This window comes from Chaetodon trifascialis, chromosome 1 (genome assembly GCF_039877785.1).
Source record: "Chaetodon trifascialis isolate fChaTrf1 chromosome 1, fChaTrf1.hap1, whole genome shotgun sequence".
NCBI classification, from domain to species: domain Eukaryota; kingdom Metazoa; phylum Chordata; class Actinopteri; order Chaetodontiformes; family Chaetodontidae; genus Chaetodon; species Chaetodon trifascialis.
Window position 1 is genome coordinate 15871535 of NC_092056.1, and position 19230 is coordinate 15890764.

The 19230-nt window shown below is 41.9% G+C and overlaps 3 protein-coding genes across 4 annotated transcripts; 2 read left to right on the forward strand and 1 right to left on the reverse strand.

Moving 5' to 3' along the window:
- Positions 1-593: 593 nt before the first annotated feature.
- On the forward strand, positions 594-18841 carry znf280d (zinc finger protein 280D). Of its 2 annotated transcripts, none has more exons than XM_070966606.1 (18): positions 594-782; positions 4787-4911; positions 5272-5477; positions 5555-5654; positions 5811-6035; positions 6133-6207; positions 6309-6415; positions 6764-6951; positions 13138-13295; positions 13384-13484; positions 13576-13722; positions 14153-14287; positions 14389-14621; positions 15856-15996; positions 16086-16154; positions 16255-16370; positions 16464-16488; positions 16959-18841. In XM_070966606.1, the coding sequence occupies exons 2-18, from the start codon at positions 4794-4796 to the stop codon at positions 17353-17355; spliced, it is 2541 nt and encodes an 846-aa protein (XP_070822707.1). In that variant the 5' UTR covers positions 594-782; positions 4787-4793; the 3' UTR covers positions 17356-18841. The 2 variants fall into 2 exon arrangements, with proteins under 2 accessions (XP_070822707.1, XP_070822716.1); XM_070966615.1 differs by having other exon boundaries at positions 16467-16488.
- Positions 8408-9651, forward strand: LOC139333919 (zinc finger and SCAN domain-containing protein 29-like). Its single transcript, XM_070966626.1, has 2 exons — positions 8408-9011; positions 9296-9651. The coding sequence occupies exons 1-2, from the start codon at positions 8642-8644 to the stop codon at positions 9553-9555; spliced, it is 630 nt and encodes a 209-aa protein (XP_070822727.1). The 5' UTR covers positions 8408-8641; the 3' UTR covers positions 9556-9651.
- LOC139331834 (uncharacterized) lies at positions 10273-11798 on the reverse strand. The gene is made up of 2 exons (XM_070963511.1): positions 11584-11798; positions 10273-11463 (listed from the first exon to the last, which is right to left on the reverse strand). The coding sequence occupies exons 1-2, from the start codon at positions 11782-11784 to the stop codon at positions 10369-10371; spliced, it is 1296 nt and encodes a 431-aa protein (XP_070819612.1). The 5' UTR covers positions 11785-11798; the 3' UTR covers positions 10273-10368.
- Positions 18842-19230: the final 389 nt, after the last annotated feature.

Here is a 19230-nt window from a genome sequence, read left to right on the forward strand (position 1 = left end):
TATCAAGCTAAATGGAAAAAAATCCCTTGTATAATCTTCTGGTTAATTTTGAAAAATGGCAGCCAAGCATATCTGTTCAGGGACCATCCTACTCTGTAGATTTGTCAGTCCTTCCTCCTGTGCATGCACATTACTGATGATACTGTAAATAGTGGCCAAGTATTTCTAAAGTCTGCATGCATAGCTGCAGTGTACAGATGTTAGATTTACATGGTGCAAGTGTATCACAGTATGTTTATTGGTGAATAATTGGTCATATTAATGAACCCTAAACTATAAAAGCAGCATGTCTTTCCAGAAACAGTGTCCCTGTTTTCAAAGTCTTAAATCGGACTCTTAAATCATTAAAGTTACCCACCTGGCCTCCATCTGCCACTAATTATCAGGCACGAACAATATTGTTAAATGGTGGAAATTTTCATAGACTATAAACACCGGGCATTTCCGGTCAATATACTGGATATACTTGAAATATGTCATTCATAAGACAACAATAACAGTGTTACTTAATTATAAAGGATAAAAACTTTGAGATATCAGGAAGTACTACATAAACAAACCGGAAATGATAAACTGAACGCTCCTGGCAGTCTGATTGGTTCAGACAGCCCGAGCGCTTCCGCTGCTTTGAGCAGCTTTTCTCCCTGCTGTGTGAAGTAGACTCACACCAGCTGAACTCTATCGTCCTCCGGTTAAGTACTGTGCTGAAGTTGCTATCAAGACACGGCTCTGCCTTGAAACCCAGAGACTGAGTGTGAGAGGGAGGCTAAAACGCACGTCCTGTAAGTTACACCAAACTCCGAGATCAGTCTTTGTCCTGCCATCCACCTCCCAGACACTGTGAAGATGCTAACGGAGCCTAGCTAGTGTTGTGGTGCGCTGATCGATAACCGATAGCTCTTGCAATGTAACGATAGGATGAATTGGAGATACATGCGTTGAAGTCTTAAAAACCTGTTGTTGTGCTTGATGCTCTCATCCCGTTACAGACTACAGAAGCTGAAGAATAGGAACAGTAAAAATCATGAACGTCAGCTAGTTAGCATCGGCTACCTTGCTGTTGAAAAGGACCGAGAAGCTAATAACACAACATACTACAGCGCTAGTGTTAACGTTGGTTGGGTACTGTTCAGCGCTTTGAAGGAGACTGGCAGTTATGTTTAATTCACTTTTGAATACATTTAAGATTTCATTGTGATGGGAGCAATGTTAGCTCAAAGCTCACTGCATCTTTAACTTTGCCGCACTCAGACCATTTCACCAAATTGTACTTTATCGCTCGGAAGTTGCTCGATCCCTGTCATACACATTTGCAAACAATGGCAATAATGTTAACTTATGCCATTTTATAGGTATTCAGATTTGATTTTTTTTTCTTCATGTGGGCAGTGGTTTGAGAGCCGCATCGGCGATTTCTATAGCAACCCATACTGTCGCCATCTTGGATGGCGTTTGAAACGCGTTGTTGCAATAATAGGCCCCAATTAATCCTCATCAGTCCACAATAACTATCGTGAGTATGGCTTCCATATTGAGTTTTACATTTAACCATTAGTATATGCTGCTCTTTTGCTTACCTGTGTTCTGGTTGGCTGTTAAGGATGTCCCATTGAAACTCAATATTTCAATACTTTTTAAAAGGCTGTAATCAATATTTGAATACCGACAGTGAGTCAAATGACTGTATGTAGGATGTTGTTTGCGGCACTGAAGCTACAGAGTAATTCTTACGAGTCTCTCAGCTCTCCTCAGCTTTACAAAGCATTTTTTTGTCTTTCAGCTCATTGTTTTGGGTTTTATGGCAGCAGCTGCTTTCACTGCTCTCTGCTTCTATTTCAGCCCCAGCGAATATCTGTTTTCAAGGACAAATCTCCAACCTACAATACTGGTTCAGCACCAAATGGCAACTAGATGAACATAGTGAGGAGCTGGTGAACGTAGTGGTCTATTTAGCAGCTCAAGAGCCAGGCGTTTGCTTCAGTAGTTGCTGGTGAAGAAACAGATTCAGTGCTGCTCCTAAGTTTTCATCCCCTGGCAGAATCTGTAAGATGTGTAGAATTCTTTCCTTGGTTGTGACCATAAAGTTGAATTTCTCTGCCACTAATTATCAGGCACGAACAATATTATTAAACGGTGGAAATTTTCATAGACTATAAACACCGGGCATTTCCGGTCAATATACTGGATAGACTTGAAATATGTCATTCATAAGACAACAATAACAGTGTTACTTAATTATAGAGGATAAAAAGTTTGAGATATCAGGAAGTACTACATAAACAAACCGGAAATGATAAACTGAACGCTCCTGGCAGTCTGATTGGTTCAGACAGCCCGAGCGCTTCCGCTGCTTTGAGCAGCTTTTCTCCCTGCTGTGTGAAGTAGACTCACACCAGCTGAACTCTATCGTCCTCCGGTTAAGTACTGTGCTGAAGTTGCTATCAAGACACGGCTCTGCCTTGAAACCCAGAGACTGAGTGTGAGAGGGAGGCTAAAACGCACGTCTTGTAAGTTACACCAAACTCCGAGATCAGTCTTTGTCCTGCCATCCACCTCCCAGACACTGTGAAGATGCTAACGGAGCCTAGCTAGTGTTGTGGTGCGCTGATCGATAACCGATAGCTCTTGCAATGTAACGTTAGGATGAATTGGAGATACATGCGTTGAAGTCTTAAAAACCTGTTGTTGTGCTTGATGCTCTCATCCCGTTACAGACTACAGAAGCTGAAGAATAGGAACAGTAAAAATCATGAACGTCAGCTAGTTAGCATCGGCTACCTTGCTGTTGAAAAGGACCGAGAAGCTTTTAACACAACATACAGCGCTAGTGCTAACGCTAGTGTTAACGTTGGTTGGGTACTGTTCAGAGCTTTGAAGGAGACTGGCAGTTATGTTTAATTCACTTTTGAATACATTTAAGATTTCATTGTGATGGGAGCAATGTTAGCTCAAAGCTCACTGCATCTTTAACTTTGCCGCACTCAGACCATTTCACCAAATTGTACTTTATCGCTCGGAAGTTGCTCGATCCCTGTCATACACATTTGCAAACAATGGCAATAATGTTAACTTATGCCATTTTATAGGTATTCAGATTTGATTTTGTTTCTTCATGTGGGCAGTGGTTTGAGAGCCGCATCGGCGATTTCTATAGCAACCCATACTGTCGCCATCTTGGATGGCGTTTGAAACGCGTTGTTGCAATAATAGGCCCCAATTAATCCTCATCAGTCCACAATAACTATCGTGAGTATGGCTCCCATATTGAGTTTTACATTTAACCATTAGTATATGCTGCTCTTTTGCTTACCTGTGTTCTGGTTGGCTGTTAAGGATGTCCCATTGAAACTCAATATTTCAATACTTTTTAAAAGGCTGTAATCAATATTTGAATACCGACAGTGAGTCAAATGACTGTATGTAGGATGTTGTTTGCGGCACTGAAGCTACAGAGTAATTCTTACGAGTCTCTCAGCTCTCCTCAGCTTTACAAAGCATTTTTTTGTCTTTCAGCTCATTGTTTTGGGTTTTATGGCAGCAGCTGCTTTCACTGCTCTCTGCTTCTATTTCAGCCCCAGCGAATATCTGTTTTCAAGGACAAATCTCCAACCTACAATACTGGTTCAGTACCAAATGGCAACTAGATGAACATAGTGAGGAGCTGGTGAACGTAGTGGTCTATTTAGCAGCTCAAGAGCCAGGCGTTTGCTTCAGTAGTTGCTGGTGAAGAAACAGATTCAGTGCTGCTCCTAAGTTTTCACCCCCTGACAGAATCTGTAAGATGTGTAGAATTCTTTCCTTGGTTGTGACCATAAAGTTGAATTTCAGGCTCCTCACTCCAAATGATGTTGTTCCATATGTTTTGAGGCTTTTCTCTGATCTCTTTGTCATGTTATGAGCAGGCTGTTTTGTAGAGTTGGCGTAATTGTGGCCTTTTTCTGTCAATTTGACTGTGCAGCCCATAGTACTTCCTTATTATGCATCTTGGAACAGCCGCACCACCTCTAGCTGTGAAGCCTGTATTTCAGCTGAAGTTGCTTGTGGGTTTTTCTTTGTGTCTGGGCCAATTTTCCTGGCAATTGTGGCAGAAATCATCATTGGTCTATGTACTATGTTTTGATATCAACAGAACGCCTAATTTTCCACTTCCTTATCAGAGTTTGAGTACTATTGATCAGCATTTTCAAATCTGTGGATATCGTTTTATATCTTTTTCCTGATTTCTGAAGTTCAGCTGTGTTTTCTCACAGGTCCTCTCAAGGTTGTCTGTGTCTGCTTGATGTGTGAATAGGAAACTGTTTGCTAACATGTTGGCCATAACAACTTTATATGGTGATGTCACGTCATAGTGTTGTAGCAGACTGGATGTTGACGTTTAGCTACGTGTATCTCTGCAGCCATTTCCAGTCAGCCTTGGTTCAAGCCTATGGGAATGGTTGGGGGAGTGAAATCATATTGATGGCTTTTGATATTCAAGTTTTCAGTAACCAGGTTATTGCAGTGCATAAAGTACAACAGATTTCACACCTCAGTGTGATTTTCTCAGTAACGTGGTTTATTGTATCAGTGGCTCATGTATTCAGCAAAACTGTCAGTCTGAGATGTACAGGGCTAAAGGGCCTTTTTTTGCTTTAGATGCCATGCACTTAATTATGTGATAGAAAGGATTAGCTTATAGCATAAATTTGCTCATTGCTTTGCAGTAGTCGCATCTAAGATCTATTTAAAAATGCTACCAGAAATAGTGTTCAGGTTGGCTAAGTTTTGAGTGTTTCTGTTGTTGCAGGTCCACGATGTCTGAACTTTTTATGGAATGTGTTGAGGAGGAGCTGGAGCCGTGGCAGAAACAAGTTCCTGAAGTTCACTTGATAGATGATGATGATGATGAACCCATCTTCGTTGGAGTGATTTGTACGTCACAGCATATTTTTGAAAATATGTAAATTGTTTAAACACCTAATTTTGTTGTTTGTATGAGATACACAAGGGCAAATCCTGGGAAATCATTATATGACGTGTAGGTCAGAATCACCCTCTGCTGTTTTAAATTTGGAATTAAATGCTTTAATATTAAGATAATTCATGTTTTTGTTATAGCTCAGCATGGACAGTTCATAATCAAACTGATATTTATTAGTTTTTTTAAAAATAGATTTTTGTTTGCTCATCTTCCAGCCTGTTGCACACAATCTCTGCTTAGAGTTTAACCCACGTGTTAAAACAAAATATCTGTTTAAGTGCTTATTTTTGCCCTTTTCTATGTTCTTACAGCAAATAACCAAAAAGATGGCAAACCCAATCCTCCACCTCCTCCGAGGAACACGGCAGAGAAACAAGAAATAAAGCCTCCTGCTCCTCAGCCTGTCATTGGGTCTTCACAGATAATGCTGCCATTGAGTATTGCTGGAAATGCAGTGAGTGCTGCAGCTCCCAATCTGGCCACAGTGACTCCACAGCCTGTTATTGTCAATAACCAGGTATGTCTGGTACTGAAATTATTCTTGCAAATAATGTTGCAAACACCTGTTTATTGTGAATATGTTTCTTTTTTCAGGGCTTCATTGTCACTTCTCCACAATTACCAAACAGCAGTGAGTTTATTGCCTCCCTTGGGTCCCAGTACCCCCCTGGGACTTCATTTACAATTGTACCAGGTAAATCTGAGTATAACATATCTGACAGGAGTAAATCTTCTTTCCTACCCCATCAGTGATTTTGTGAAATAAATGAGCTTCATTGCAATGATTTTGTGGTTTTAATCTTGCACTTAAGCTTGACTCAAGAGCTTCTCTGTTTGTTCTGTCTTACAGCTGGTCAGCAGCAGCTTTTTCAGCATGTCACTCCAGCCACAGTAATACCTGGTGCTGTCCACAGGCCTCAGGTGCAACAAATCAGCAACAACATTGTGACATTGTCTAACGTCCAGAGCCCTGCTCTATATTCAGCGCAGTCTAATCAGATGCAACCCAACCTCTCCAGCTCACAATCTCTTCACACCTTTTCTGTGCCTGTAAAGACCAACAGCAATAACAGAGGTAATTTTCTAAATCTAATATTTCCGCCTTACTTCACCATACTTGCAGAACAATCAGCTGTCACTTTCTAAAATGTGAATGTATTTTCTTCACACAGATCAAACCGTGGTCAAACGAGGATTACCACCACAGCAAACAGACAGCATGGCAAAAAGAGTTAAGCTTGAGTTGGGTGCGTTTCTATTACTGGAAGCATTTCATTCATACTGTTTTATAATCTAAACAAAGCCTGAACCTAATTTGGATTTGTAACATCTCTCTGGTTTTCTGCAGGACCAACAAAAGTAATAGTCCCAGTGGAAAATGGGATCTTGAAGAAGAAGTGCCCAAAGTGCCAAGAAGAGTTCGTCACACAGGAGAACCTGAGATGTCATATGGTGGTGAGTAAACATCTTGTGGACGATTGTACATGAGTAGAAATTCCGTAGATAAATATCCACAAAAGACCAACCCCCCCACCCCACCCCCCAAAAAAATTGAACTTGGTCACATGATATTATGATATTATTTGTTAGATAAACAATTCTCTTCAAAATCAAGTTGTTGAGTTTATTTCCTTTATTTTTATTTAGTTTTATTTTTTCCCCTTTTCGCCTAATATTCAGGAAGAGCATTCTGCCATCAACTCTTCTCATCAAAATACTGTTGATGTGTTTGAATCTTTGCCTTAACGAATCAGACATCAAAATCAAGTTGGCTTATTCGCATAAACTGTCTCTTTATTTCAGAGCTGCTGTGCAAAAGTGGACAGTACGGCTCCTTCAGCCTTGGATATAAGTGCAAACAAGCGCATCATGCTGGTCTCAGAGTTCTACTACGGCTGCTTTGAGGGAGATGGGATCAAGAAGGAGGCGCAGAAAACCAACACCACTTTCAAGTGCCAGAGCTGTTTAAAAGTTCTCAAGAACAACATCAGGTATGAGGATGTGTTTTCTTTCCCTCAGTAAAATAACCGGGCAGTAATTCATTTCCTTCCTAATGTTTCAGTACAGTAAATATAATCAGGGACAAAAGATAAAATCCAGCAAGAGCACGATGCAGTGCCTGTCAGCTGACTGAAGGGCCTTCAGCAGAGCAGCAACAGAAGTCCATCCACACAAAATTAATCTTCAACTATTTTTATAATCAATGATTCAGTGTTTCCTTTACATTCATTTAGGAGTGGCGGGCCGCCGTTCTCAAATCCTAGCCGCCACTCCTTCAAATTTCCTTTTTTTGTCGCAAATACACCACCGCCGCATGTCTCCACCTTCACAGCAGAGTCCGACGTTCATTACTCGCGAGAGCGCGGCCTTGAAAGTGACATCACGTTAAGCACCCAGGCATCAGGTCAGAGAGTCAGAGGGGTGTCGTCTTGGAAAACAGGGCAGCGACTTACTGGAGAAAAGGTAGACTTATTAGCTTAAGATAACTCATAATAGGTTTTACAAGTTAAATATTGATGGCCAGCTAACATTACGTAACATAACGGTAGCTTAAGTTAATTGGGCCCGGTGCCAACTCAGTGTCGCTAACGTGAGTAAACTATTTGTTAGCATTAAGCTAATATCTACACGCCATGATGTAACTGCTGACTGCATTTTCAGATGAGCTTGTTCAAATATTTCTCTAAGAAGAGAAAGACAGCTGATGAAGATGACACTAGTCAATAGTGATGTGTCGGTCAGTGAACGAGCTCTTAGAGCCGCTTTTTATAGTGAATGATCGGAGCCGGCTAATCCCTACGAGCCGGAGTGGGAGCCGTTTTGGGGTTTTTTGTTTGTTTGTTTTTTCTCGACTTTTTTTCCGTTCAAGCTGCACGTGATTGGTCAACTACATGATGTGTGGTGGCTTCAGTGTGTACGCCCTGAGCAGGAGGGAGAGGAGCGGGGGTTACAGACACAGCGCACACACACACACACACACACACACACACACACACACACACACACACACACACACACACACACACACACACACACACACACACAGGAAACACTGGAATGAATTTTAAGAAAAGTGCCCTGTTTTTTTGCTCCAGCTTCTTCAATGTGACACTTTGCTGCTTTTTACTCTTGTTTTATATCATTTTAAACTGAATACCTCTGGGTGTTCAGCCACTGGTTGCATTGCAGCATTTTTCAGATCTTGTAGTTCTCTTGGCTTCATCTAGCAGATTTAAAGCATTTGGACTAAGCAGGCATTCAGACCAAAAACAGCCCTCATGTTGAAACGACACTGGGGGCTGCTTTTGTAGGGGGAGAGCCCTCTGTGCACCACTGCTGAGCTGCCAGACTGGCCCCATTCAAGTAAATGAGGAGGCTAATGCCACATTTCCACTAGCGTGGCTCAACTCGACTCTACTCTACCTGGTTGTTTTGTGTTTCCATTAGGGATAGTACCTGGTACCCGATACTATTTTTAGCACCTGCTCTGGCGAGGTTCCAAGCGAGTAGAAGCGACACTATATGTGTGACGACAACAGCCTGTCGGCCATTGATTGGCCGGCCGGAGAGTGTCGTCACTGGTCTGCGACGTCCAACACCGGAAAAACAATCCCGCCCCCTCCATTGTAACGCCGGGCAACAGCAACCGCTGACTTTATTCTTTATTCTCACTCGAGGGAAATGGCTGCTCATAAAATATCGCCGTGGTCCATCTACGAGGTCCAGACTTTTCTGGGTTTGGTGGCAGATGAAAGAATTCAAAGGGAGCTAGACGGAGCGACCCGGAATGAGAAAGTGTACCAGGAGGTCGCCCAGTTGATGGCCACTCACGGTTACCACCGGACCTACCGACAGTGCCGTGAGAAACTGAAAAAGTTGAAAAGCGATTACCGTGCCATTAAGGACCACAACGGTCGGAGTGGGTCGCGTCGGAAGAGCTGGCGATGGTTCGACAAAATGGACTCGATGTACGGACACCGACCGGCAAGCAACGGGAGGGCGGGTGGCCTCGACACGGCCACGTCTTTGTTGGAGGCGATGGTGGAGGATGGTAAGTGTTTTTGTGACTTTAGTCCATAGTCTGCTTTAATACAACTTTTAACATTAGTTATTCCGTTAGGGGGAATCTCACTTAAACGTGTTACGAGTGTTGTGCGTTCAAAGACAAACGTGTAAAAAGTAACAACGGCGAGCCAACACAGCGTGTTGGCCCTGGTACGAAATAATAAGCAAGCTTCACATCATGAATGAAATTACCCAAATACAGTATACATTAAAAAAAAAAACTTGCTTTGGTTTAACCACCTCCTATTTCTGCCTTTCTTGATTATTTAGGCAAGAGGAAAAGGTCCCTGTTCCTGCAGGAGCAGGCCACAGCCCTGGGGGAGATAAATCTTGAGGACGTGAGGCAACAGGAGCTGAACAGGGCACAGAGGGATCAGCACCTCCAGATGCTCCTCGAAGAGGCACGCCAGGCGAGGGAGGTGGAGGCTGCCTTCAGAAGGGAGGAGAACGCACAGAACGCCGCTTTCCAGCAGGCCTTCATTGGCGTGCTGGGCCAGATGGTGCAGGCGCTGAACAACCGGCATGTGTGATCCACACAAAAAAGACTGACCCACTTTTGTAAATAGTTTGCTGTGTTGCACCAATTTTTGCACTATTTTTCTAAATAAACAGTTTACTTATTTATTAATGACTTGTGATTGTGTCATGAATTTACACGTCCCCTGGCGGTACACTGGTAGGAAAAGAAGTCATCACTCACAAAACAAATAGTACTCATCTTGAATTTGCCAGCACTATTACTATATACTGTTTTATCTTGTATGATATTGTTTTGGCACTTTAGCTAGAGGCAACACCAATCAGCACAGTAACTTAAGCAGTTAAAATAACCCAAAAAGTAATGTGTGCATTAAAGTAACAGTTACAGACTCTGAAGGCGCCCAGAGGCAAATTTGCCTTTAGTCATTATAAACACATTCCTGTTGATTATTTACATCATATTCTATAAGTCATCTCTATTTGAGAATTTACATATTACACTGACATAATTTTGATTTGTCATAATTGTGCCTTTTTGCCATGAGTTAACAATGTAACCCTGACTTTAACCTTATTTACCTTTAACCTTATTCCATAATTTTGACTGTTCATGTCATCATTTTAAGCATTTGTCTTATACATTCATTTTATCCCTCATGATTTCAAGTGACTTTTTACCCCCCCCCCACCCCCCCAAAAAAAAACAAAAAACAAAAACCCAATCATCACACATGAAATTTATGGTAAACAAAAGTGGAGACATGTCTGCAAAAATTACAAAAGTTTATTGTTTGTCAACAGTCAGTCATCTCAAACCACAATGATGTATGTACAAGATGACAGGCAAAAACAAAAAAAAAAAATTAGCTATTTGCTAACAGATGACGTATCAGACCCTCCCGTACATCTCTGCCCTCCTCCTCTACACCCTGGTCTACTGCCACCACAGGTTCAACTGCAGTTGCAGCTGCGGGTACGTCCCATTCAGTCTCAAAAGTCTCTCCATGAGTTTCACAGAGGTTATGCAGTGCGCAGCAAGTCAGCACCATGGATTTCACCAGCTGCACGTCACAGTCATTCCTTTTCAGGAGACAACGCCACCTTCCCTTCAGCCTGCCAAAAGCATTTTCCACCACCACCCGTGCTCTACTGCATTTTTTGTTGAAGACTTGCTGTTCTGCTGTCAGTTGTCCGGTGTCATGAAATGGTTTCAAGAGCCAGTTCTGCAAGGGATATGCTGAGTCTCCAAGGATGTAATAACCAGCAGTCACCCCACCGAGGTCTCTTGTGTGAGCTGGGAAGTGGTTTCCCCTGCTGGCTAACTCCCACAGTGTGGACAGTCTCAGAACCATGGCATCATGCAAGCTCCCTGGCATTCCAGCAAACACATTCCAGAACAGCCCCTTTCCATCAACAACACCTTGAAGAATGATGGAGTGCCAGCCTTTACGGTTAAAGTAGTCACAGTGAAACTCTTGTGGTGCTATGATGGGTATGTGGGATCCATCAATAGCACCAACACAGTGTGGAAGCCCCCACCTGTTCTCACTGTAGGCAGCCATTTCTCTGAACTTCTCCTCATCTGGAAAACGGATTTGTTCTGGCACCAAAAATGTCTCTGCTGCAGCACAAAACTCCTGCACACACCGGCACACTGTTGTGTTGCTGACTCCAAACAGATGTCCAATACTCCTGTATTCAGAGCCGGTAGCAAGCTTCCAGAGTGCAATAGCTACTCTCTTCTTCAGGGGGACGCATTCACGGAAAGTCGTGTCCTGTCGCTCCATAGCTGGACGCAGTTTGTTGCAGAGAAAGCTGAACGTTTCTTCAGACATCCTGAAGTTCTGCACCCACTGCGTGCTCGTGAGGCCAGGAACAGTCACGTCCCACCATTCGGACGCTCGGTTGACCGCCCAGACCGACTGTTTGCGGCGGCGATTTTGGAATGAGAGAACCATCTGAAACACACACACAAACCAAGCATATTTTAGACCATTGCAAGTCATGACAACGTTGTACAATGGACTTACTGTGTACGATGATTACTAGCAAGCTAGCGTTAGTTTTCATTAGCTTACCCTAATACGTCGCCTCTTAGCAGCTCGTAGCATCTCATCTTCGGCGTCACACTGCTGAATGAATTCCCAAACTCGCTTGTACTTTTCCAGAGTGTTCTGCCTTGCAGCCCGAAGCCTTTTCTGGGTTTCTTCTCTTGCTTTGTGTGTGACAAAAAGCCACAAACCGAGCAGCAAATACAACATCGCCTCGATGTCCTCCATTGTTTGTCAGCTCTGTTTGCGTCGCGTACAAATTGACGTCATGGCAGTTTCGCGCAGCAGTGGTATGACGACCCCGCCTACGTTGAGGAGGTACTATGAAGTACTCAATTGTAATGGAAACTCAACCAAACCAAGTGGAGTAGAGTAGAGCCGAGTCGAGTAGAGCTGGAACTGTGTAATGGAAACGCGCCATAAATGCGCACGGCTACAAACCTTGAGGCTCCTGTCAAAAACAGTCCACGTGCAGTAATTAATATACTCTAAAATGCAGGATGGGACTTGAAAGAGTTGCGGAAAAGATACCTGTCATGTGCCAATAACAAAGGTTGGCCCTCACTGCAGTTTTCCTCTTAGATGGATGACACTATCAGACCGTTTTCCCTCAAGGGCCTAACGATGAAAAATGACTGCTAGTTTAGGTGGTGTAAGAACCGCTCCTTTGATTAAATAACTTTGCTTCAGAACATTGCAAAAAAGCTTCTGTAAGCTGATTTTAATGGGGAAACACATTTGTACTGCAACCGCACTCTCACAGTCAAGGTCATAGTTCATCCACATAAAAATTTCTATTAGGGGAGCTGAGGCAGCAGAATGTGCAGGCTGAAAAATGGGCCAAGTCTCTTCAGGGCAGCAGTGGCAGGTAGCTGCGGAAGTGTTGGTTGCAGTGGCGGAGCACTACATCATTAGGCAAAACAAAAATCTTTATGTAATTGCTGATATTATAACAGCTATTATACATGCTTAGAAAGTGAGGCACAAGGAGAGTACATCATTTATCTTTAAATCCTTTGGGACATGGACCATAACCAGGTAAATAATGGGGTGTGTATAGCCCGCTCTCTTACCTAACAGGTGGTAGGGTTAACTCTTGCCCTCAAAACGGCTTCATTCTCTTTTGAATTGCTTTTATTTATTTATTTATTTTTTTAAGTTTTGGGGTGCATGAAGAATTATTGTGATTTTAGAGCTGCAACTAACAAGTTTTTCACTATCGATTAGTCTGCTGATCATTTTCTTTTTGTATTTGAACAATTGTTCAATGTGTGAATTGTCAAAAAAAAGTCAAAATAATACTCATTGCAAGATCTGACAACCCAGCATGAGATCTTCATCAGTGTTGATTTTTTTTTTTGTTTGGCCAACTGTCCTAAACCCAAAGATATACACACAGATAAATCTCTTAGGATCTGTTGTGCTTCTCCAAAGGGACAAGCAGTCTGACCATTCATGGTTTCCCTCTTATTCAACAGTTATGTGACTTTTCTCTGTGTGTGTGTGTGTGTGTGTGTGTGTGTGTGTGTGTGTGTGTGTGTGTGTGTGTGTGTGTGTTTGTCTGTCTACCCTCTCGTGCAGGTTCATGAACCATATGAAGCACCACCTCGAGCTGGAAAAGCAGAACAGTGAGAGCTGGGAAAGCCACACAACGTGCCAGCATTGCTACCGACAGTACATGACTCCATTCCAGCTGCAGTGCCACATCGAGAGCGCGCACAGCCCGATCGAATCCTCAAGTATGACTTCAGTTGTCTATACAGCTCCGTTTGCTGTGACAGTTTGGTCAAACGCTGATTTGTAATTTTGTTTTCTCTCCTTTTTCAGCCAATTGCAAGATATGTGAGCTGGCGTTTGAGTCAGAGCAAGTTCTCCTGGAGCACATGAAGGACAACCACAAGCCCGGGGAAATGCCTTACGTGTGTCAGGTCTGTCACTTCATACTGAGCTGTGATTTTGGTTGAAGGGTCCAAGGAGAACATTCACTGACACTGATATTCTGTTTCACTGACTCCACAGGTCTGCAATTACAGGTCCTCCTTCTTCTCAGATGTGGAGTCGCATTTCCGAAGTGCCCATGAAAACACGAAAGACCTGCTCTGTCCCTTCTGTCTCAAAGTTCTTAGGAGTAGTCATATGTACATGCAGCATTACATGAAACATCAGGTGTGTTGCTGCATTTCATCTGCTCTGCTGTTAAGTCAGTAAAGCCTTTCTAAAAGCCTCTTTTTAGCAGTTTAATGATTCTGTAAATTCTCAAGATCGTAGAGAGTGTGTTTGCAGGAGTTGGTTTGTGCTATTAGCTCAGAGGTTGGATTGATTTGGTTGTCTGCGGAGCACCTTTCTGTAATACATAAAAGTCTGACCATAAAGCCTGCTTCTCCTCACCTGCCTGAAAGGAGCAATAAACACGGTCGAGTTGGAACCGAACAAAATGAATTGCCGTTCTATTAATAGCAATGAAAGGAGTTTCTTTGAGACTCTTTGTATTCTTTCAGTTAATCCAATGAAACATCTCCATGATTATCCTCTAGTCACACCACTTATTAATCATGTTTTTTGGTTTTTTACGCTGTGGTTTTTTTTTCTATTTCAGAAAAAGGGGATCCATCGCTGTGGAAAATGCAGACTGAATTTCCTTACATACAAGGAGAAAGTGGAGCACAGGACTCACGTCCACAAGACTTTCAGAAAACCTAAAGCCTTGGAGGGCCTTGCTCCGGGGACAAAGGTCTGACGCTGTCATAGCGAGATCAGTGCAGCATTTATGTTTGATTGTTACGTCTCAGCTGCTCTCGATGAGTGTCAATGCCTGTTGTCTTCTCTTCCCAGGTGACCATTCGAGCCTCCCTCACAGGAAAGACACCCACATTGCCGGTCTCCCCTGAGCGATCTGGCTTTATTGTTAGTTCAGACACGCAAAGTTTCAGTCAGCAAACCAAACCTCCAATCAGTGTATCCAAGTCGAAATCAAACATCTCTGTAGCCGGAAAAACCAAGCCGACTGCAAGCAGGAAGCAAGATGGCCGTAATACCAAGCACAATCTGGTGCTCAGGAATCTCAGGTTGTTCACTGAGCTTTTTCACACAGCAGTCAGAGACACAACAGAAATAACTAACAAACAGACAGAAACAGACTTTTAGGTTTTATGCAAACATGTTTGATAAATTTTGCATCATAATGGGAAGCTTTTGTTGTAAAACAGTTTTGCTGCTCCAGAGGGAGCTGCATGATAAATTACCTCAAGTGATGTCACGTGAGTCAGTGTGGGTTGAAGGCTATATGTTTGAAAGTAAAATAAATCTGGGAGTGTGGAGTTAGAGAGGAGTGAGTTTAGCAGACCTCTGCAGTGCGCTCCACATCTCTGCTTAGGGTCAGCAGCTCCAAGCCACATTAGCTGCTACTAGCATAACACAGCCAAACCTCCCACGTGTGTGTTGTGGGTAATGTAGGCTCCATGTTTCAAAAATATCTCAGGTTCTGCTGCATCGTAATCAACAGGCTGAATTGGGTTTGATGGGTATTATAGGTGGACATTTAATGCCAGATGAATGGATAGTATGGAGGTATGGAGATTCTTTATTTTGTGAGGAATTGGCTCCTGAGCATGTGCATTCCAAAAAGTGGGCCCTCAAAAAATAAATAATCTGCGATCCTCAGCATGTCCACCTTGGGGCTCCTTGAATCATTCATGATCCCCCATCCCACCCCGACCACTGATAAAACCCCCTGCTTCTGGGTTTTCATGACAGGATGGAAGTAAATTAATAGACGTTATTAAAGCCTTGATGCAACAAAGTAGCTAATTGTGTTTTCAATCTGTTTCTCAGACACTTCATTAGGCTGGCTAAAAATAAACTGGTGTATAGCACATGGATGGGATTTCTTTCTTTAAAATTTAACTAATGAGTGTGATATTTGGCTAATTGGGCTCAGTAATCAAGAAAAATATGCTTGCTTTAGTCACATGATACAGGCTTTTAAGCAGATGAGACAAGATAATGTAGTGGTGTAATAGAAGAGTTCAGGCTCGCAGAATAATATTAAGAACCTTCAGGCATCTCAGCAGATGATTAACAAAGATAATTGGTTCAGGGTTTTTGTATCTGCTATTCTTAACCAACTCCAAGTGGAACAGGTGTAACAAATGACATTCTAACAACAAGAAATCATTTTAAAATACCGTTGCAGGATCTCAAAATTTGACTCGACTCATGTAGAGAAATTATTTTCAGTGTTTAAATATCAACTTCTTAATCTTGCACTTTGTATTTCATGCTTATTTTCTTCAATTTCAGAGTTGATGGAGGGTGTTACACGTGCATCGAGTGCAACTCACAAGTTGACGACTTCTTTTCTCATTTCCCAATGGTTTCAAATTGCGGTGCGTGCAAATATCGGACAAGCTGCAAAGTTTCCATCGGGAATCACATGATAAGGTGAGTAAAAGTTTGACTTAGTATTTCTTGCATTTTATTTTAGTCCCAGTGACAAATTGTGTGACAAATCTTTCTTTGGCCTTTGTCAGATTCCATAGCACCATAACCAAAAACAGATTTCTGAAAATGGATCACAAGAAAAATTCATCTGCATTAAAGTAAGTTCATTTCATTCATGGTATTCTGCACAACATTAATAAGTGTTTTCTGTTGAAATTAATCATGATAGAATTTTTTTGTTTGTTTGTTTTTCCCCAGATCAACCCTGGTCTGTCTCAACTGTGACCTCCTCGTAGATGCATCGGGTGGTGATCTGATGACCAAACATTTAACTGATAGACCCAATCACATATGCAAAGTCATTCAGGACAAAGGTATGTTCCTTTTCTGCTCGTACCGCCTGAAACATAGCCGGCACTTAGTGTTTACAAGTTTCTTGAAAAGGTTGTCTCTTGTTTTTAACCCAGCAGATATGAAAGCCAAAGATCGAGTGTGAGTAGAAACTACTGCCCACATTACATCTTGTCATCCATCGTATTTTAAATCATTCGGAGACCAAAGAACTTTCAGTCCAACTGAAATTAAGTTGCATGTTTTTTCTGATGGATTTCTGGTTCCACGATGGCACCCCTATCTTTACATTAACCAGTTAGAACACCTCCAGATCTTAATGTAGACAACTTTTTAACAGCCAATCAGATTGTTTCATTTTATACCATATCTGAATAAAGCAGTAACATTTGCATTGTAGACGGTCACACGGGCTAACAGCCACACAGCAGCCTGCTGAGTCAGACGTGGAGCAACAACCCATATTGGCTTTCATGAAAAAGTCTCCTTCTTGTCTTTATTTATTTTTGTTTGATATTGTTTGGTGGCAGTGTGTTTAGCTAACCAACTGATAACAGCGTAATGTTCAAGGCTGCATGTAAGTCTAAAGGATGATATCCTCTTTCGTGCAGGCATCTCATCTTCGGGCAGCCAGCAAAAGTCGTGTACGTCCTGACATCCGGAGCTGCACAAAGACCAAAGGAAACAGACTTGAAACTAGTTGAAAGCGTCACATCTCAAAGTATTCCTCTCACTGCTGTCGACAAACCAGAATCGGTGCCGATGTTACCGGCAGGTGATCAGGAAAAGGCTTCCACGGAAATCTGTGTCGCTGCAGGTTCCTCTGAAGGACCATTAATGCAGCCATTGCTGCCTGTTTTGTCGTCGTCTTGTACATTGGATGGGGTTTCAGATCAGTGTGATGAGTCAGTTGGTAACTCGGAGATCCTTGAAGCCAGAGAGCAGCTCCCCCTCGCAGGTTTTGTCACTGAGGATGAGACGAAGGAACAGCAGCCTAAATCAGAGTGAACCTGTGAACAAACTGAACGACGCACATGACACATGAGAACACTACACAGTTGTGAATTTTAAAATAATAGCATCATGAGCCACAGTTTGGCTTTGTTTCCTTTACAAATATCAAACATATGATAATGTTGCTTTGGCTGCTGGTATTTGCTATTTATCCACTGAAGATTCATGTGTCTGCTAAACCAATTTCAACAAAAAATACTGACTTTTTTTAATCTGCCAAACTTCCATTACTTGAATAGATGTAATGTGTCTTTGTATTTATATTTATATATTCAGTAAAAAATCCATCCACTACCATCTTATTTGCCCTATAATCTTATGTAGTTAAAGAATGTACATAGTCAACCATTTCCACATCGGAAATCATTCTGCACTTTGACTCGCTCAGTGTCGGCGGTTGATTCAACTCATAAGATTGAGGCTCATTTTCTATTTCTTAAATGTTTCCAAAACTGGTGGATGTTGTCCTTAAGGAAACCTCATTTGTCATAAACAGGACCGCATTTGGCTCTTCTCCTGATCCATATATAGTGTCCACACATGCTAAAATAAAGTCATTTTGCCTTGTATTCAACTTTTAGCAAATTGAGTCCCATGACCAACAGCAACTGTGTTGCACTAGTGTCTTGGCTTGAGGTAAGATCTGTTTTAAGTTTGGGTTTTTGGGTCACCAACATTGAGTTTTGTCTTCGTTTAATCTTTTGTTTGCCCCCATTATGTTGAATGTGAGGTTGCTATTCAAAAAAAACCAAAAAACAAAACACTGAAATGAGCAGAAATAATTGATCTGGTGCAGGAACATTGTTACCAGCTGGTTTTGAGCTTCCCAGAGCAACATTTACCCCAACGCTCTAATGAGTAGATGTATAGAAATATTACTGTGACATTGTATTCCCTAAGAAAAAGTATTTCAGTTTTGTGAACTGCGTGGCTTTGATAAAACAGAACAAAGTTAAAACAAAGATAGGGGGCATCAGGTGCAAAATGACCACAGCTATTTGAAGAGTGAATAATATATATACCACTGTACTCCAGTAGATTTTATTGTCTTAACTTTTGAAAGTGTCAGCCTTTAAAAGATATTTGCTAAGTCTCTTATGTTAGCGGTTGGCAAAGGTACTCGGCATGACACTAACTCCGTCAACCAATTTTCATGTCTCAGCTTCAGGTTGATTAAGTTGCCTTTTATTTTGCATTTAGAGGGGAAAAAGGGGGATATTTTATACAATACAGCCTGTTTACTTTGTGTGACTAGGTTTTTCAAAAGGGATTTCACATCATGTACATAGTATCTGTAGAGCAAGTCTGTAAATGCTTCTATGTCTATGATGGCACTGTAAATGTAACCTCCTCAGTCTGTTTTGAATACATTCCTCTAAAAATATTGTGCTCCCCTGAGGGCACATTTTCCTCAGATCTGCAAACTACTTGGGATCCGTGTTTTCCTGTTGTTTGTTATGGAAATAAATCTTTACTACAAGAGGTTTGAGTTTGGCTATTGTTTTTCTGAATGTTGTCCTCCAAAGCAGCCACACTTAAGTCCTGTAGGTCAACAGTAAAGCCCTGAAGCTCAGATATTTATATGATGTTTATTCCTGAAACAATCTTCTCAATGTTGAATTTCTTATGAATTATTGTTTTTCAGGGGACTCACCAAACTACTCAGTACGCTCTTTGTGGTTTGTCTTGAGGAAATTTTAAGAAAGATGTGTGAATTTTGCTTGACATGTATGTGAAATGTTCCCATTAATATAACTAAAAAAAATTACAAGATTAACTGTGTTGTGCCGTGAGGATGTGCACGAGACTCCTTTTGAGTTTCCCGGACCTGACGTCATTGTCAAGACTCATTTTCATTGGCTGACCGTC